Consider the following 21,864-nt stretch of genomic DNA (forward strand, 5'->3'; position numbering starts at 1 on the left):
ATATCAGTGTTTTGACAGTCTTCACTTCAAGAAACCAAATCCATAACGGTCTCATGTACTGTAGTATATTCTCTTACAATGCTCATGAAATATGACGGGACATGTGTTGGAACAAAGTTTGGCAGCCACCACATTTTGTTAATGAAGGTTTCGAGCAAAACAATGAGTAACCTTAATACTTAAACGAATCAAAGTGTGTCAATTGTTTATTACAAATACTGCATCATATCCGGGGATACGATTCGGTCTACATGCATCATCAGCAGTGACAAGTGCAAACCATCACGACTTCACAATTCTGTAGGCAAGAAGGAACGGTGTGATAGCATAATGGTTGATATTCCGGGTCCGATTCCTTATAACAATGATTCCCCACATGGGTACAATGTGTGAAACCGTGATGTTACTGGACTTATGCTAAAAACGGCGAAAAAACACGATCACCCACACACTGTAAGCAAGACATTTGTCAATCTAAATAAGTCACATTATTGTAAAGTTTTAGGCATGAGATGTAACAAAGATGGCAAGAAATTGGAACTGTATGTGTCAAAACCAAGTAAATATGTCAACTTGAATACGTTTATACATCGTAAAACCATACAGAATATAGTCACGGTATTGCAAAGGGTTTTATACAATGTTCCTTGTTTACGCTCACAATTAAGGTAGATATTCGGTATTCCAGAACAATGGCACATGTTTCAATCTCTTATTACCCTTTTCATTCAGAATAGATCCCCTTGAAGATACCACAGACCATGACCAATTATCTTGAAACCTCCAGCAAGCAGAATCTGAACGTGATCGGCGTTCTTGACATGTTCTGGTAATTTTGGATAATCAAGACATACTCCATCTTTTGTTGATGCCCACGTAACACTTCCATCTCTGTAATGATCGCCCGAAGACGTCATACGATGTTTGCCAGATTGTTGCTGAGAGATATAATCCTCTATGCCACGTATGTTGAGGTCACGCCCACCTGTCGCGGCTATGAGAGCCTCTGGGAAACTTCTCGCTGTAAACGACGCACATGAATGGCCAGCATGTTTACCTTCGGTTGTCATGTTGTCTGTTGTGGAAGTGTTGGAGTCTTCCCAGAATTTCTTGAGAGAGAGAACGCTCTGGAACTGTTCTTCCTTGGAGATATTATCATAGATGTAATCTGAAAAGACATAATTCAATTACGCCAGATCAATACACACTTACGCGTTTCCTTTTCCAGTTGAAGAAAGCGATCAATCGACTGACTGATTTTAAATGCCGCACTCCAATATCGACAACGATATTGCAGTGGTTTTGCGGAGGCCTGTAGATAATTAATCCCGTATGCATAGATCTGCAGAATTAAGAAACCCCGACATGTACCAACCTAGATAGAGAGAATAACTGCCCAGTGCTACCCATGCAGATACTGGCCTTTGGCAAGAATGGGTTGCTGAAGACTTCTACCTGGATCTACATGGGCCGTTGCTTAAAGTGATATCAGATGGTTGACATTCAATTGAGAGATTAGTGAAACACAGAAACCAATCAGTATCAAACATTTATCGAAACAGATTCCACAGGCATATAGCTGAAATATTGCTGAGTGCGATATTCAACAGATTCCACAGGCATATAGCTGGAATATTGCTGAGTGCGATGTTAAACAGATTCCACAGGCATATAGCTGGAATATTGCTGAGTGCGATATTCAACAGATTCCACAGGCATATAGCTGGAATATTGCTGAGTGCGATGTTAAACAGATTCCACTGGCATATAGCTGGAATATTGCTGAGTGCGATATTCAACAGATTCCACAGGCATATAGCTGGAATAGTGCTGAGTGGGATGTTAAACAGATTCCACAGGCATATAGCTGGAATATTGCTGAGTGCGATGTTAAACAGATTCCACTGGCATATAGCTGGAATATTGCTGAGTGCGATGTTAAACAGATTCCACAGGCATATAGCTGGAATATTGCTGAGTGCGATGTTAAACAGATTCCACAGGCATATAGCTGGAATATTGCTGAGTGCGATGTTAAACAGATTCCACAGGCATATAGCTGGAATAGTGCTGAGTGGGATGTTCAACAAACAAATAAACTGTCGCCATCTCCTTTCTTTATCACATCATTACTACCAATATCAGAAGGATTAAAGGAATCAATGTTGTTCCGTTGTTTGTATCAATACCTGTTCTCGTGAACCAATTATCTACTTTGCTTGTTTATGGGGTATGGAATACCTAGTTTGATGTCACATGCTTATGTCATGAATGAATGTTGTTGTTGTTTTGTAAAGATGCCAATACCTGGTAATTCCAATAAACTTGTTACAGTTATTCTGAGCTAAGGATTTCGTAAAATGACTGGTCAAATTAGTAATCTGTTCATGAACTATTTAGTTACGGGAGGTGGGGTAGTCTAGTGGTTAAAGCGTTGGCTCGTCACGCCGCAGACCCGGGTTCGAATCCCTACATGTGTACAATTAGTGAAGCCCATTTCTGCTGTCCCCCGCCGTGATATTGCTAGAATATTGCTAAAAGCGGCGTAAAACCAAACTCAGTCAGTCAGTCAGTTTAGTTCATGCATACTTATAGTGATTTTACTAACTGACTGAAAGTTTTTGTCACGAAAGTTTCGCGAAACATCATGCTCTGAGTTTTATATGCCGCTATTGATAAACTCAACAACTGCAAATTGTCTGCGAATGTTACCTTACCTATAGAGCAGTCTTCAGTGGGGCTGGCGAACGGCGTAAAGATAACAGCATCCAGTGAGAGTCTATCCTAAAAGAACATCAGTGGGTATGTTAGTTTTGTATTTACTGTGAACATTCTGTCATGTAAATTACGAAGTGTTAGTTTATCATGGCACAGATCAAACATGTTGAAACCCAAGAGTACTGTCATGGTCAAGGATCCTAATCACTGTGATTTGGGGATTCAATTCCAGTCGAACAGTCCTTAAGGACACATCAGGCGTTCTTTCTTCATATTAACTGATTTTGATTCAATGATTTTATATTTTATCACTGTGGGAACATTGTGTGATATAGGTTCCATGCTATCTGTCACCCGTTGCCATAATTGGATTGTGGTTGATAGCATATAATCGGTTCCAAATGCATGGATTAATGATCACTAGAATGTCTGGTCTGAGTAAGTGATGAAAGAACGCCATGTCCAGAATCTCATGTTCATACCATTGGCAGCACCTGTGGGGAGTCGGGCTTTGATATAGGTCACCTGCAACCTGTGACCTGTGATCGAAACTGAGGACATGCATGCGTGGATGATTTTCACGGGATTGTTTGGACCAGATTCGATGCCTTAGAGATCAATGCCATGTATATTATAGGTAACACGATCTACATAATGTGCTGTACATGTTATGTAATAACAACACACTTTGGTTATTCGTTTGATTGATGTTCCTTCATCAGAAATTCTTTGACAAATCCTCTACCTGGTACCCGAAGACTCAACGACACATTCTTGTTGATACTTTTACAATTTCATCATTCGACATGGCCATCCTTTGCGACGTTTGGGTGTAGACACTAACATCTGGGTTAAAGCTGGACTTCAGTAACTGACATCTTGTGTAGGGAGGAGAGGGGAGGGTGATGGCACGGCGAACTAGTCGACCAACTTAGTAGTAAGTCCAGGCTTTTGGACGTTCTTCCATAACATGTCACAAGGTATCTGTAGTGTTGACATCTTGTGTAGGGAGGAGAGGGGAGGGTGATGGCACGGCGAACTAGTCGACCAACTTAGTAGTAAGTCCAGGCTTTTGGACGTTCTTCCATAACATGTCACAAGGCTATCTTTAGTGCTGACATATTGTGAAATATGTTCACCGGTGGTCATGAGATTGCTCTAATTGGTCCTGATTGGAGTGCTGGGTAAAGGTTTGTCACAGCCAAAGCAGGGGTAACATATTCACCCTGCACAATCACTGACCCGTAACTGCTAACGCCCCAGTTGGGTAAGTGGGAATGTGCCGGTGTAAATCACTGGATTTTCCAGTCAGACTCGATTATTTACAGACGGAAGTCACATAACTTCTGTGAGAAGTTGGGGCAGTAAGGAAGGATAACAATATATGGATGAACAACTTCTTTTTTGCTGTGAGAGCGACGTTTCGGTGTAGGTTCTAACACTGTTATCAAGCAAGTGATGTCATATCGCTGAAACATTGCTGAAACATTGCTGAAACATTGCTGAAACATTGCTGAGTGAGGTGATAATCAACAAACAACAAACATGAGGTCACGTGGCCAGGTACCCGTGAAGATCTGGTTTAGAATATTGATCTTCAGTAACCCATGCTTGTCGTAATAGGCGACTAACGGGATCGGGTGGTCAGCCTCGCTGACCTGGTTGACACATGTCATCGGTTCCCAATTGCGCATATCGATGCTCATGCCGTTGATCACTGGATTGTGTGGTCCAGACTCGATTATTTACAGACCGTCGCCATATAGCTGGAATATTGCTGAGTGTGGTGCAAAACTAAACTCAACTCACTCACGTCGCCAGGACGACGATTATTCCAGTTGAGCGAATAAAAACACAGACAGTTGCTTCAAGAGACCTGTAAGGCAGGTTTGTAGGTAGCATGTTGACGCTTTCTTCGTCGTTGTGTTGACAAACAATGTCGAAATATTAAAAGTTGTACAAAATGAATACACTCGCGTCATTGTTATGTATAATAAGGTAAACCAGGTGGGACGTTGCTGGGTGCGGCGTTGAACAACAAACCAACCAACCAACAAACAAACAAACAAACAAACAAACAAACAAATCTTTCAGAAACTGGTCAGTGGCCATATTGAAGATGCACATGTAACACCTCAAACACAGACGCAACGATAATGCTGAGTTGATGTCTGTCCAATAAAGTATTGCCCTCAGGAGTTACAGCTGTTTACATAATTATGCAATATGTGTAGTTGAATCTGTGGCACACAATTGCATACTTGATGTAGATGGCTCCTGGCTCACTGTGACACTGCTACAAGGAGATTGTGTAACGAGGACGTTCTACACATATCGAAGTCAGGTCAGGATGAACACACACGGTATGTCATCCAAATATATGTTGACAATTTCTAAGTGATAATGGACCATTCAAAGTCACCCATTTGGTCCCTAAGGGTGGGGTTGCAGAATGGTTAAAGCATTCGTTGATACAGTAAAGTCAGTGACGACACACTGATTACTAAACTTGTTTCAGCTCAGCTTGCGTTACCGGTAGATTCTGGTCCTGTTGTAGCTGTCCACCCATCTCACCCCTCTTAGCCTATCGGAGATAATGTCAGCGCTTATGTCAGAACGGCCATGTTGTGCTGCCTCGAAAGGTGAAAACGTCCATGGATGTTTTTCTCCAACGTGACATTATATCCCTTATTTTCTCCAAAGCAGAATATAATCTTGAACGTGATCGTCGTTGTAACGTACACCATTCAAAACACCATTAAGATTAATGAGTTTTGTTCACCCATAACTTACGATTCTACACCATGCCATCCAAATGTCATCCCGACGTGAAATAACCGTCCAGAACCGCCCAGTCTTAAATGCCAGCGTTCATATCCGCCAGTATGCATGCTTACCTTCAATATCGACAAATGTTTGCATTGATCCCTTCCGTCAGCTCCGTAGAACATCATGACTCGAGCAACACGTCCTCTGTAATGTGAAAGGGGGCGGTGGGTAAGCCTAGTGGTTAAAGCGTTCGCTCGTCACACCGAAGAGCCGGGTTCGATTGACCAAATGGGTACAATCTGTGAAGCCAATCTCTGGTGTCCCAGGCTGTGATATTGCTTGAATATTGCTAAAAGCGCCGTAAAACAATGCTCACTCACTCACACAGTCACTATAATTGGAAACGGGTTGGTATTCTCTGATATGTGACTGAAGTATTTAAGCATATTTCGACTCGCATAATGACATGAATACACGGGCAATGTAGTTTTCAAAAACAAATAATCTTACTTCCACTTTGTTTCGGTAAACCGGATTTAAACACCAGTTGGAACCAGACATATACATCTTCTGCCCTTTGAGATGTATTCACTGAATCACAAATACAAAATGTACCATGGCTTTCATTACACCAGTTATATATATACACTCATTATAAACAGAGGTGAACAACTATTCTTTAATAGCGACAAAACACACTACAGTCAAGCACCGTTGTGTCGAACTCTGATAACTCGATATCTCGGCTGTCTCGATATAACATCTCGGTCCCGGCAAAATCCTTCACAATTTATCATTATTCAAGATCTTTTAACTTGACACGGATGGCTCGATATTTCGGATATCTCGATATAATTTCATGGTCCCAACAAGCAAAATTACCCTTTTAAGTCGATATTTGCAAAGAAACGCGATATTCAGCTCCCTTTCATGGGCAAGTATCCCTCTGAACTGAGGTTGTTTCCATACGTTTACACACGGGGCGGCATGAATCAACGGGGTGCGGTAGTGTAAACTAATTAGTGCTAATTGAGTTGAAGGTGTCACTTGTTTGTTATTCAGTTAGGATTAATTAAGAAGGATTTAATTAGGAAGTCCTCACTGTTACGACTAAGCAGTTCTGATAACGGATAATAGTTTCGAATCAAAACATATTGAGCAGCGTTTTGTTTTCTTTCATAGTGACATGTGATGATATGCCCTGGTTGGATATCTCGAAGTTCGGATAACTCGATATTTTTTCCCTAGTCCCATGAATATCGAAACACTGGTGCCCGACTGTATTTGAATATATATTTGATGTCTGTGTACAAATTTCATAAAATGAATGTTCAATGGTTTGTGAATCTGGCTAAAAGATACGTGGCTAGCTGACGGAGACTGTTTCTTTGTCTAACTTCGTTTCAACGTGGGATGAACTTCTACCACACTGTACACTCATATTCGGTGGCATTGTCGTACACGTGACTTACTTCAGATTTGACCGTTCTTCATCAGCTTTTTGGTTGAACCACTCCGCAAGGTGCTGCCATAAATGAATAGAAAGACTGAGTGAGTTCAGTTATACGCCGCACTCAGCAATATTCCAGCTACGTGGCATCGGTCTGTAAATAATCGATTCTGGACAAGACAATCCAGTGATCAACAACATGAACATCGATCTACGCCATTGGGATACGTTGACATGTGTCAACCAAGTCAGCGAGCCTGACCACCCGATCCCGTTACTCGTCTCTTAAGACAAGCATGGGTTACTGAAGATCACTTCTAACCCGGATCCTCACGGGTAGAATAGAAATAACGTAGGTAATAGGTGCAGTTGACAGAAATTGTCAAGCAGGTGAGACAATGTCGTTTCAATCTCGATTGTGTGTTCTCGTACATGTATAGGTTTAAGGCTAATCATGTCCTACCAACACACTTTCGCAAAGGACCCGTGAAGATCCGGGTTAGACAATTAGCAATTCAGCAATTAGTGCTTGTCACAAGAGGCGACTAACAGGATGGCGTCGTCAGGCTTGCTGACTTGGTTGCTGCATGTCCCCCAACTGTGCAGCCCGATGCTCATGCTGTCAATCACTGGAGTGTATGGACTAGATTTGATTACTTCCAGAGCGCCGTCAGATAACTGGAGAATTGCTGAGTGTCGCGTTAGTCACTAAACAAACACACCTTCGCAAAGTTATTATTCTTTCCAAATCTCAAAACTCTGAAGATTTATTTGGTAGCAATTATACTGAAATCACCAACAACCTTCAACCATAACCAGATTGCAGCGAAGTGCCCTACTTGCCATGTCAGTTAATAGACAATGAATATGTACTATACATTAGGAACAGAATAATTATCTTAATATTTATTCATGAGGACGCAAATCGTGATGCAAAGTCAGGAAATGCTCGGATGTAAATGAGGATTGCTGGGCTACAGTTTCAGGCCAAGGAATGTGTCATCCTATTTGAATATGATTGCCTGGGTTCGCTTTCTCGACGTCGACAAGAACACATCACAGTGACATTGATTCAGTGTCGCAGACCAACTGAAGGCAGCACTTATTCATGTGTTCAAACGCCGAAGACCCTGGTTCGATTTCCTACATGGGTACAATGTGTGAAACCCACTTCTGATATCCAGCTAAAACCAGAGGTTTTCACTGATTCTCATAAGACGTGGGGTAGCCTTATGGTAAAACCTTTCGACGGTTTTATTCCGTACATGGGTACAATGTATGAATCCCATTTCGTGTGCCCCCCGCCGTGATATAGCTAAAATAGCACTTAACGGGCCGTAAAACACTACTCACTCACTTACACCCGTTAGCTGTTGCTTAACGCCGCACACAGTTGAATGCACCAATCAGTCTACGGTTCATGAGTACTCAACAAGACCAATGATTTACATTATGGGCAACGACTGTATGGATACGAAAATAAGAAATCAACCACGAAACCGAGCCTAACAGCGTGGTGGGCGAACTGTTTAAGGCGCCAGGCTAGTGATCCAGCGAGCTTGAGGTGTCGGGATCGAGCCCACTTGTGGCTGGGTGTAAAAATCTTGGAGTCAGCTTTGTGTGCACACTCTTTCAGTGTTGTCACAAACCCTAGCGTACAGTACACAACCCTGTGCACTTAAAAGAAGCCACGAATCCGTTGGTATATGATCAGATGGTGGACACATGAATACGTGCAAACACCTAGTTGCGGGTACAGCAACGTGCAGTAAACTTGGACAAAGTACTGTGACTATGTGTCCCAGTCCATCCAGCTGCGAATGGGTACCTAACATGGCCTTGATTGTTAGCGCTATGAGCATACCTAGTGTGGAGTTTGGCGCTATATAAAATGGACACATTATTATTATTATTACCTCATAAGGATGGGAAAGCCACAATAACTCGGTGCACCTAGTGGTTGCAAGAGTTGTATGATCCCCAGGGAGTTGGTTTAAAAATATTTTATTGTCCAAAAGACAACGGGATTAGGCACAAGTGCACCACTTGATAATACGATGTGCCGTTGAGATTGGCATCCAATGGTCGAGGGAAAAATACCAGCGCCTTGAGCATCTACTAGTTGAGTGGATATGTGCGCTATATAAATATCCTATAATCCTATAATAATAAACACCTGATCCCAAACATCTCTCAGAACCACCTTCTCAGTCTCGAACCAAACCTTAGTTTGTGGCAATAACATTGGTTTTCTGTCCAGTTAACCACAATGAATATTCAATATTCTCTCTAATTTCATGATCGAATAAATGACAGAAGCTGCATCAATACCTGGATGCTGAGGTCAGTGTGGGCCGTGTCCAGGTAGTAGGTCACCCCGGGACGGGAGATCACATGGGCTCTTCCGGGGAGATTTGTTTGGGCCAAACTTAGAAAAGAAACCAACGGTACAATGCAAATAAACAAGTTGACTTTACACTAACTTGCCTGAACGTACCGAACGCTATAGGTATAATGCGTATAACTACTTATATTTATGTATAATTTATGTACTCTAATATTGCAGTTGCATTAATGGTGTTTGGTTGGCTGATCAAGCAATATTTCCTTGTGTTTACGTTTTCACAAACTGAAGTAGATATTGTGCAATGTCCACTGGCGGACGAAGTGTTTCTTGTGAGGTCAATGGGCGCTTCATTCTGTGACTGAAGTCGAATTGTTGTCGTACGGTGTTAATGTTTCGATAAGCAGTCTGTGAAATTAAATTTGTTGATATTGTTATAACAAAAACCATTTCTATATCTTATTTTAGCGTTAGTCTATTAAGAACAAAATCTTGAAGCCAATGCTTAAACCATTATAGTTTTGTTTAGTCTGTAAGTATGATGTAAGCTTGTGGATGTCCAATTGATATCATTCTTGGATGACAAAATATTTATACTTATCATTCATCATGCTGTCAGTCAGTTTGAATCCTTGGGCCTTCTGTGACCATTCGCGTCCTTTCTTCATGGCCGAGGAGATGGCCTCATCACCAGATGGCTGTTCCACCCCTGTTATATGAAGTATATACCAATATTGAAGCATACAATAACACTTATTGTTGGGCTATGAGATTATGAAAATATTATATCTATACATGTCTAAAACGTGTTGCAGACCGGCGAAGATCCGGGTTAGAACTGATCTTCAGTAACCCATGCTTGTCGTAAAAGGCGACTAACGGATCGGGTGGTCAGGCACGCTGACTTGGTTGACACATGCTGTCGTATCCTAATTGCGCAGATCGATGCTCATGCTGTTGACCATTTGATTGTCTGGCCCCAACTCGATTATTTACAGACCGCCGCCATATAGCTGGAATATTGCAGAACGGGGCGTTAAACAACAACCAACCAATGACTTGTATGTGGATTGACTGAAATACTGGATTGTAAATGAAGGTGACACTGTAACAATCAACCAATGACTTGTGTGTGGATTGACTGAAATACTGGATTGTAAATGAAGGTGACACTGTAACAAGCAACCAACGACTTGTATGTGGATTGACTGAAATACTGGATTGTAAATGAAGGTGACACTGTAACAACCAACCAATGACTTGTATGTGGATTGACTGAAATACTGGATTGTAAATGAAGGTGACACTGTAACAACCAACCAATGACTTGTATGTGGATTGACTGAAATACTGGATTGTAAATGAAGGTGACACTGTAACAACCAACCAATGACTTGTATGTGGATTGACTGAAATACTGGATTGTAAATGAAGGTGACACTGTAACAACCAACCAATGACTTGTATGTGGATTGACTGAAATACTGGATTGTAAATGAAGGTGACACTGTAACAACCAACCAATGACTTGTGTGTGGATTGACTGAAATACTGGATTGTAAATGAAGGTGTCACTGTAACAAGCAACCAACGACTTGTATGTGGATTGACTGAAATACTGGATTGTAAATGAAGGTGACACTGTAACAACCAACCAATGACTTGTATGTGGATTGACTGAAATACTGGATTGTAAATGAAGGTGACACTGTAACAACCAACCAATGACTTGTATGTGGATTGACTGAAATACTGGATTGTAAATGACGCTGACATTGTGGCAATCTAAACAACAGACCAGGCGCTGTAGTATTTTCTGAGTTGATAAGTGTACTCAATACGTACCAATACCTGAAACGTTTTACAGTGTGATAGTATATTTATTGCTACATGGCAGTGTTGTAATTGAAACAGCAAATTACCAACAGATGTGTTCTGTATAAATGCATTCATTAACAGGGAATCATTACACACGCACTAAACCGTGTTGCACATTGATTTACCCATTCTGAACTGGTGTTCATGTAATAACAAGAATATATGACAACACGGATGTAAACGTGAGATATGCATTCATTAACAGGGAATCATTACACACGCACTAAACCGTGTTGCACATTGATTTAACCATTCTGAACTGGAGTTCGTGTAATAACAAGAATATCTGACAACACGTATGTAAACATGAGATATCATGACCTTCTCTTGTGGAGTAGTTATAGTTATAACTCAGCATATTATTGAACTGTACGCCATTTACATTGACAGACAAAATCCACCTGCTTTTACCACAACAGAGTCTTTAATTAACCATTCGTTTTCTGACTGACTGACTGAGTTTGGCTTTACGCCGCTTTTAGCAATATTCCAGCAACATCACGGCGGGGGACACCAGAAATGGGCTTCACACATTGTACCCATGTGGGGATTCGAACCAGGGTCTTCGGCGTGACGAGCCAACGCCTTAACCACTAAACTACCCCACCGCCCACCATTCGTTATCACTGACACAACTTATTGAACTATGTTACACCGTATTACCTTGTCCCAGAGCTTCCAGCCATATGTTACACATCTGTAGTGCTAGGGAGGCATTGACCTGCTGCACGTGACCAGGAATCCCTAACCTGATTGGGTCAGGTCCACCGTCGTATGTAGCCAGTGGCGGGGCTACATATAGCTTAGTCTACAAAACAGTTGATATAATGCAAATGCATTTCAGGAAAGACTGACAGTGTTTGTAAACCCGAGAGAGAAAGGTGACGAGTTGTTTAGTGGGTTAGTGAGTAAGTATTGTTTACGCCGCTTTTAGCAATATTCCAGCAATATCACGGCTGGGGACACCAGAAATGGGTTTAGCACATTGCACCCATGTGGGGAATCGAACTAGCGTCTCAGCGTGACGAGCGAACGTTTTAACCACTAGGCTACCTAACCGCCCTGACAAGTTCTTGAAGGGGCAGCGACTTTATACATTAACGTAATGATAAAAAAAAATCTGAAGATAAGCACGTTTCGTGTTCACTATATGTGTTCCGTTCAGCTGAATGGAAATACGAAGGTGAGATAAGATGAGATTATAAACGTATAAACGTTTAAGAGTATTGCTCTTATAGAGCAGCTGTGTGATTGGCTGTTTGATCCAGTCTGAGTGAGTGAGTTTAGTTTTACGCCGCTTTCAGCAATATTCCAGCAACATTACGGCTGGGATACCAGAGAGGGCTTCACATATTGCACCCATGTGGGGAATCGAACCACAAGACTATCCCCAAATCACTCGCCAATATGCAAAACACATGCATTACCCCTATTTCTTCAGCTCTGTTTTCTAGAACTTTCATCACACGTGGGTGTTGAGGAGCTGTCACTGCTGGAGTTCCTGGCTGAAATATAGAATCTCGACGTTGACGCTGACAGTCATGCCTGGTTTATGGTTACAACAGACCTTATTGATTTATCTTTGATGAATCCATGTCTTTGCAAGTGTTTCGCCTGGTAATGGCTTGTGTGTTAGTCGATTGAAAAGATGCGGTGGGATTTTCTTTGCTTTTCGTGTAAGTATTCCAGATATATGACGGCAGTTATAACTGGAATATTGCTGAGTGTAGCGTTAAACAGCAAGCAAATACTCACGTGGAATCTTTTTTGCGAACATAAGCATTTTCAGTTCCGGCGATTTAATTGTATTCCATTTAGCAACTTACTTTAAACACACCTCCCTTCTACCAGGCCACGGGTTATAAAGTGTTATATGCTGAAATATACTCACTCATAGCCTTGACAATCATCTACACCAACCAGTTTAATGGTTTGAAGAAACTTTAGTTATTTTTACCTAACTCAAGAGACAATGTTTTTGAAAATCATGATACTGGAATCGATAGTTGTGAGTCGAAAAAAATAAATGAGTACATAAGTTTGGTTTTATGCCGCTTTGCAACATTTAATCACCAGATATTGGCCGCACGTGTCAATAGAACCAGGACCTTTGGCGTGACGAGCAAACGCTCTAACCACTAGGCTTCCAACTGCTTCTCGAAGACAATTAAGATTGGCTGGTTACAATGATGTGTCTCATCACCCGCAAATACAGTGTTTTTACGGACATTCGTCAATTAAAAAGTCATTCACATTTGTGATATTCATTCAAGTATGTTTCACAATTGTTCATTGAATATTCAAATATACGCTCTGTCAGTTCCCAAGGATTTAATCTATTACATTCAGAAACGTACTTTAAACACACCTCCCTTGTGCCAGGCCACGGATTCTAAAGTGTTACCCAGGTATTGGACATGGTCCACATGCAGCGAGGTAATTCCACATACAGCTGGTCTTTCAACAATGTTGGTGCAGTCGTATTGACCTCCTATTCCAACTTCAAGAATCAGAGCATCAACTCCTTGCGCAAGGAAGAGGTCGAACGCTAGTAGAGTCAGAAAGGCAAATGCATGTGGCATATCGTCTTCTGAGTCCTGTAAAGAATACATTGATTTTTATGCTATTAAGTATATATTTCCCGGGATGCATGTGTTGAACGTTGAGCTTGATTACTTCCAGACCAAAGGCAAATGCATGTGGCATATCGTCTTCTGAGTCCTGTGAAGAGGGGAGATAGTATTCTTTCTTTTCCTGATAACAAGTAAATATGTGTTTAGCTTGATTATTTCCAGACCATCTTGACGTGTCTACAACGAATGTGGAAACATTCATTTTTATGATATCTTTCTGAGTAATATATTTAAGAAATAGTTCACGGAATATATATGTTGAACTTTGACATTAAAAAATTCTAGGCCATCGTGATATGTCCCGTATTTTGTGGATTCCTTCTTTGAACAATTACTCAAATATTCAAACATTCTCCTCGAATTGTGAATCTCTGTATCTGTTCAAACGACAGGCCATTCGTCACCACTCGCCTCTTTCCCTAACCTCCAAGAAGACTCGTCCCCCTCTCGATGCTTGTTATGTGCGAAAATACGACAAACCAATCAGAACGCGCGTAAATGACTGCGGTGCTTTGGTAAAAATAATCCCGAGTACTTAAATCGTTTATGGCATTATGTCATTGTTTAAAAAATCATGAACAATATATATCGTCATATTGAAAGCAAAAGAACTTAGCTAACATGATTGTGCTGCCTGTTATGAAGTTTTCGATAAGAATCATGCGATTGACGGTGAGAGATTCAAATACATGCACGTGCGTTTGTTGACATTACGGCTCTCATGTTTCCACTGAGGGTATTTCTGACGATGTTGCGGGCTTGCTATGGAGATTGTACGTGCGCTTCCAACAATTTTAGGAAATATAATTATAAATCGCTACGCGTTTCAAAACAATAATATTAGACATATATCTGCATGTAACTAATCAACTTTAATCTTTAACATTGGACATATATTTCACATCTTTGGGAATATTTTAGTCTGACTCTTTTTTTGTAGTCATTCATATATTTTTCACCGAATTCATTCAAAATTCCACTTTGGGTATAACAGCAAGGTTACACGAATGTTCAGTTTGAGACATATTTTCAAGTCATTTTTGAGTTTCTGCTTTGGGATTTAATGTAGCTTTAATAAATGTTATTTACATATTTAATAAAACAAATCCCATTTGTGATTATCGAACCCTATTTAGAAATATGATTGGAAATATAAGGTGAACATCTGGTAATAATTACGTCAGAATAAGTCTGTAACAAATATGTTTTTCTCCTTCTTTTAGTTGTATCAAAACGGTTTAATTCTTCAAAACCATAAACACCAACACAATGTATGATTACTTCGGTGATATTAAGTACCATTGGAATCAAACAAGAATAGAGTTATCGTTCCTGTTTGAAGAAGTTCTGATGTTCATGCGCCAATATGAAATCCTTCCAGAGGGGCACGAGTCGCTATTCGGCTTGTCCCGGAATAACACGAGTTGGTCACGAATGGCCCGACTGAAGTTTTACTATTCACGGGCTAGCGGGCCAGTGGTTATTTCGCACACTGTTGTAGTACAGTCGTGTGTATTTGTTTTCCACAATTAAAGTTAACGATATTAGATCATCAAACACTCGAGGCAAAGGGTTAATTTTCTGTCCAAATTCCCTCTATTTGATTCTGTAACATAAATCTGACATCAGACTGGAATGCATAAAGAAACAGATCAGGACTGCTATACACACATTCGTGTTTCCTTAACAATATGCAGTGAACTGAGACTGTGTATATCAATACCCTTAATTTGAAGAGTTTGTTGTAAATGTCCCAGAAATGGTCCTTGAAGAGACTCGTCCCAACAGGCTTGCCGTCACACAGGAACCTCTCAGTGATGCTCACCAGATGAGGGGAACTATGCAGGACAAAAGACACATATTAAACAATGAGAAAACATACAGACAGACAGACATACAGATTTATTCAATAAAGAGGCCTTGGGCCCATGATACATGCTTTCTTGGTGATATCTATAATAATTTGGGTGAGAATATAGCTGCAGAGCAGGCACAGGTATGCAAATTTGTAACAAATATCGTATGGACAACAAAATGCATTTATAAATTGTTGGTTTTAACTGATGAGCCTTACTGTGTACCAGAAATAACTGAAGGGCTAAATGCTTTGGGTTAATAGTATTGAGTCAAAGTTTCTATACTTTGTAAAAACACATACGTATACTACGCATGGATAGAGACAATACCGTGTACCAGTTATAACTGCAAGACTAAGTTCTTATGAATTAATAGGGTTGGCTCTCAGTTTACATACTTCATATGATGCATAGTGATGCAATCATGAATAGACTAAAATTTTAGCTTGTAAATTATAAAGGCCATTACAGGTTTTCTTGTTGACCACCGTGATAACATGTGTAGCATGTGTGCTAATGTCTGTGCCACAATTGTCCGTGTCGTGCTTGATCTCAAACAATGACGAATCAGGTCAGAATCGATCTTCAGCAACCCATGCCTGTCATAAGAGGCGACTAACAGCATCGAGTGGTCAGGCTCGTCGACCTCGTTTACAAATGTTAACGTATCCCATTTGCGTTGATGGATGCTTATGTTGTTGATCACTGGATTGCCTGGTCCAGACTAAATTATTCCCACACCGCTGTCATATAACTGGAATATTGCTGTGTGCACGTTAAATAGCAAATAACAAACATGCCTGACCTCACCTGTATACGCCAGTCTTGTAACCATGGTGACGAAGAATGTTTTCACAAAAAGCGCTTGTTGAACCTTTTCCTTTTGTGCCAGTGATGTGGAGGACGTTGAGTTTCGAAAGGTCGGACACCTGCAGGAAGCAAGACCAGACCTCTTAACATCAACCACTTCCATTCGTATCAGAATACTCGTGAAGATCCGGGTTAGAAATGATCTTCAGTAACCCATGCTTGTCGTAAGAGGCGACTAACGGGATCGGATTGTTAGGCTTGCTGACTTGGTTGACACATGGCATCGTATCCCAATTTCGTAGATCAATGTTCATGCTGTTGATCCTTGGATTGTCTGGTCCAGACTCGATTATTTACAGACTGCCGCCATATAGCTGGAATATTTCTGAGTGCGGCGTATAACTAAACTCACTCACTCAGTCGTATCAGAAATATTCAGTTGCCATCAGTATACACGGTTACCAATTTCCGTCCCAATCCAGTCAACATGTTCTACTTGCAGCAGACTACTGGTTTTGTGATTCAAATGATTCGCTGGGCAACTTATGTCTGTGTGCAGCGGCCACATGTTGCACTGCCATTTGCAAATCTTTAGGATGTCCGTGAAGATACGGGTCAGAATTGGTCTTCAGCAACCCATGCTTGTTTTTATATTGTATTGTTCAAATGTTTTAGATTTAATTACTAGTTTTGAATTGATATTTGTGATAATCTAGTTGTTTTATTGTTCTTCGTTGACAGGTTTTTATAATTGACCTTAAATAATTATTAATCTATAACCTGATTTAGTCACGATATGGCTGAATTATTGTCTATGTGACTGTAAATTTTACTTCACTCACTCACTCATCGTATCCCAATAGCATAGATTACGCTGCTCATCAATGGATTGTCTGGTGAAGACTTATATATTTACAGACCGCCGCCATATAGCTAGAATATTGCTGCGTGTAGCGTTACACAACAAACCGACCAACAGAAGTTAATTGTTTATACAAAGTCGAACCAGAGGAAATCGTCACACAGGTGACACGTTTTCAACAAAATACCCATCCCAATGCCCTTTGCCATTCCTTGATAGGCGTGGTCAGGTTTCGCGACGTCTTAATGAACGTCAGCCTGACACCTCGTGACAGGTTTGGCAGTGAAACGATTATGATGTAGGTTGGAATCGCCATGACTGACAAACACCCACATCGTATTGTGCAAGGAAGTGTCACTGGGTAGTACTTCCGGGTCAACATACTGACACCCTTTGTTGTTCCGTTTGCAAAACGTGTGGGTGGATGTTTGGTTTCTGATTTCCAAATTCGTTTATGTTTATGGCACATATCTAACTAGTAACTAATATCTCTGACAAGTTTGGAAATTTCATCAGTTGTATAATATATCCTACCTCTTATTGAAATAAACATGCATGGTCGAGGGCGTAAATGGCAGTGCAATAATAGCTAATTGAAACAGACTGAATGATACATATTTTGTGATTCATTCGATAAAATAAACTCCTTACATTCTGTCCCATCCGCTTCATATACTTCTTCATGTGACGGATGTTTGCGAGGTAGTTCAAGCCTGGAGTATGCAGACCATGCCAAGTTTTCATGGTTTCCTGAAATAATAGCCAAGAAACCGAGTATGATCTTTATCAGACATATAGGTTTCATATGCATTTCGACAGCTTATCAACTATAGTGCCAAGTGTGATTACAAACCATTTAACATGGTTAAATCGTCGAGGGGCTCATTCATCGATTTCGGTGGGCGGTAGGCTAGCCTAGTGGTTAAAGCGTTCGCTCGCCACGCCAAAGGCCGGGATTCGATTCCTCAATTTGTAAAAGCCAATATATGATGTCCCCCGCCGTCATATCGCCGGAATATTGCTAAAATTGGCATAAAACCCAACTCACTCACTCATTATCTTACAGGACCTTCACTTTTTCCTGTAAGGACCTTGCACGTTTAACCATGACGCTGGGGTAAAACATAACAGATAATTCTGATCAAAAAGCGTTAAAAACCAAACTCTCCAATACCGACTGGACCTGTCAGTTCCCGTTTTCGGCACGTAAGTCGCTATAAAGACTAATAACTATCCTGCTCTTTCAATGGTTCCTTCCGTAGCCTGGGTCCACTTAACACTTGTTTTATTCAGTTGTTGTTTAAAGCCGCACTCAGCAATATTTCATTTGAATACATGACACGTTTTATTGATAACAATTGCTTTTTTATACTTTACAGCAGAATTAGCTCTGAAACGTGTTTTTTAATGTTGAGACAACGTAGTGTGAATTTAGAGGATAGACAACAAAAAGCGACACATAATAGCAATATAATGAGAATATGAAACAACTCATCACCTGATAAAGGGGCAAGAATTAGCTCTGAAACGTTGTGTTTTTTAATGTTGAGACAACGTAGTGTGAATTTAGAGGATAGACAACAAAAAGCGACACATAATAGCAATATAATGAGAATATGAAACAACTCATCACCTGATAAAGGGGCAAGAATTAGCTCTGAAACGTTGTGTGGAGAATGAAACAGAAGTTGTTGTCCATAAAACGTGTCATGTATTAATGTTCGTCCAACTTCTAAATGCCTTTCAAAATCTTCACTATTTCGTTATCCCTTGCTTTTGGATGTTGAGACAACCTAGTGTGAATTTAAAGGATAGACAACAAAAGCGACACATAATAGCAACATAATGAAAATCTGAAACTCACATCGTATGATACAGAATGATGTCGGATCTGTCGTCCTAGTTTATGCTCACGTGCATGTGTTTTAACCCAAGGACCACGTAACAATGTTCTCATCATTTTCGCTCTTCGTTGTAGCATCCCCGCTTATGAGTCTTTTAGGGATAAACAGTCACCGTTTTATAATGTTCGTGGCATGTTTGCAAATGGAAATTGAGATTTAGATTTAATTGGTAATCATTAGGCACGAAATGATGTGACCCACTGACAATATTTTAGTTATTTACATATTTGATTACTAAGTATCAAATTTTAATTACCATAGAGTCACGATCATTATGGTTGGTAATCATTAAATGTTTTCACAGTCATGTGTGAAGGTGTGTTTCTTGATCAAATTACTAATTAAATTCAGCTGATTTGTCCATGTCTCAGCGAAAACAAAACACAATCCAGAATTTGTTTTTTTCCAGAAGAGGGCAATATGTAGGAACTAGGACACGCGAACCCGACCCCCTATGTAATTTGATCATATCAGAGTCACAGGCCGAGTTGCGGTTCGATTGGTTCGTTTGTTGTTGTTTTACGCCGCACTCAGCAATATTCCATCTGTATGGCGGCGGTGCGAAACTAATCGTGTCTGGACCAGACAATCCAGTGATCAACAACATCAGCATCGATATACACAATGGGGATACGATGACATGTGGCACCCAAATCAGCGAGCTTGACTACTCCAATCTAACTGTTTTATGTGTAGTTGAATGTAAGTTTTTTAGGATTTGGGGAGTCTGGGCTTTAAGCCTTCTTATATGTCGAAAGTTCCCTTTGTGAGCATTTTGCATTCATGGCACATAAAACTGGCGTGCCACGGACTCCAGTCATGGACCACGAGCGCCTTACACTTTACATACATTTCGCCATCTACCTTACACAATAGATACATTTCGCCACCTACCTTACACAGTAGATACATTTCACCATCTACCTTACACAATACATACATTTCGCCATCTACCTTACACAATACATACATTTCGCCATCTACCTTACACCACACATACATTTCGCCATCTACCTTAGACATGATGTCGTTGATCTCTTGTTATCCTAGCCATAGCTGCTGGGTTAAAAAAACAAGTGAACTGAGCAATTCCAATGGATTGTTTGGACTTTTCGGCATTCCTTTGCTCTTACTCCTTTGACCACATGTCGGACATCAATTACACCCAAAGCTTCTTTTTTTTAACATCATACAACATCACTGACAAACAAACCCTATGAGGACGTAACTAATGTTATCAGGATGTATATTTTGCTAACCGTTATTTATGCTGTAATATATCTTTGAAACAGTGAGTTGAGTGAGTTTAGTTTTACGTCGCTTTTATCAAAATTCCAGCAATATAACGGCGGGGGACACCAGAAAAGGGCTTCACACATTCTATCCATGCGGGCAATCGAACCCGGGTCTTCGGTGTGACGAACTCTTTAACCATTAGGCTACCCCGTCGCCCCTGTTTGAAACAGCCTTTGAACTAATCGCGGCCAATTCCGTCCATTATGTTTCTACCTCAATAAACCGACCATTTCATCGATATTGCTTAGCTAATGGACAATAGTCGGTGAATTTATACTTTGACATACACGCCGTATGCCTATCATCGTAGGGATAGGAACTTTAGAATGAAATGACATTGTTGGACATCAAGATTTCAATCAAAGGCGCTTACGTGACCTAAATTGCCTCAGTCGGATGGGTGTGTAACTGCAACAAATACGTCCATGAGTGAGTGACTGAGTTGGGTTTTATGCCGCTTTTAACAATATTACAGCAATATCACGGTGGGGGACACCTGAAATGGGCTTCACACATTGTACCAATGTGAGGAATGGAACCACGGGCCTTCGTCGTGACGAGCCAACGCTTTAACCACTAGGCTACCCATGCAGCTTATTTCAATATTGATTCCTGCCAAAGTAGTCCCAGTATTTTTAAATCAGTGTTGACGAACGGTTTGACTAGTTTCAGTTCAACCCGTTCTGACCAACTGAGGCATGTATAAATCGGTGATCTAAGAAATGGTATACTGATTCATTTAACCATGATTCTTAACGTTTTCCTCCTTTCAGAGCCGATCTGTGAAGACCAAAGGTTAGAATTTGTCTTCAGCAAACCATGCTCGTCGTAAAGGGCGACTGACGGGATGAAGTTGTATCCCAATTGTGTAGATCGATGCTCATGCCATCGATCACTGAATTGTCTGTTCTATACTAGATTATTTACAGACCGCCGCCATATAACTGTAATATTGCTGAGTGCGGCGTAAAACAACACTCAGTCATTCAATCAAAATAACCTTTCAGAGCCAAAAGAAAATCGGAGATAATGAGTGCGAAGTGGCAACTTGGTGAAAGGGGAACAACCTGTTTGTCTTCGACAGGGGGCGTTAGGTGTCACGACACTGCTTCGATCTTTCCGCGGAGTTACCTGGTTGGAATATACACCTTTGTTCTCAAGAATGGCTTTTCGATGCTCTGTACATTTCGTTTTTCATCTGGCAAGCATTGGTTTCTGAAGACTGGCATCTTCACTGGACGAAATACCGGTGTATATTTCAGCCATGCAATAAAAATATAATATCTAATTTTATTCTAATTTAATTCTCTAAACCAACTTATATTGAAAGAACATAATTCATGA

The 21,864-nt window shown here is 40.6% G+C and overlaps 2 protein-coding genes across 2 annotated transcripts; both read right to left on the reverse strand.

Annotated features, from left to right (window-relative positions):
- Positions 1-204: 204 nt before the first annotated feature.
- Positions 205-5,685, reverse strand: LOC124255114. Its single transcript, XM_046688957.1, has 3 exons — positions 5,616-5,685; positions 2,718-2,784; positions 205-1,168 (listed from the first exon to the last, which is right to left on the reverse strand). Exons 1-3 carry the CDS (start codon positions 5,670-5,672, stop codon positions 729-731), a joined length of 564 nt encoding a protein of 187 aa, XP_046544913.1. The 5' UTR covers positions 5,673-5,685; the 3' UTR covers positions 205-728.
- A 4,165-nt stretch (positions 5,686-9,850) lies between these two features.
- Positions 9,851-16,483, reverse strand: LOC124255121 (folylpolyglutamate synthase, mitochondrial-like). Its single transcript, XM_046688961.1, has 6 exons — positions 16,449-16,483; positions 15,516-15,630; positions 13,517-13,756; positions 12,587-12,664; positions 11,823-11,967; positions 9,851-9,990 (listed from the first exon to the last, which is right to left on the reverse strand). The coding sequence occupies exons 1-6, from the start codon at positions 16,481-16,483 to the stop codon at positions 9,851-9,853; spliced, it is 753 nt and encodes a 250-aa protein (XP_046544917.1).
- Positions 16,484-21,864: the final 5,381 nt, after the last annotated feature.

The sequence above is a fragment of the Haliotis rubra genome, unplaced genomic scaffold (assembly GCF_003918875.1).
Source record: "Haliotis rubra isolate DU_JTF1 unplaced genomic scaffold, ASM391887v1 Scf593, whole genome shotgun sequence".
Classification (NCBI taxonomy): domain Eukaryota; kingdom Metazoa; phylum Mollusca; class Gastropoda; order Lepetellida; family Haliotidae; genus Haliotis; species Haliotis rubra.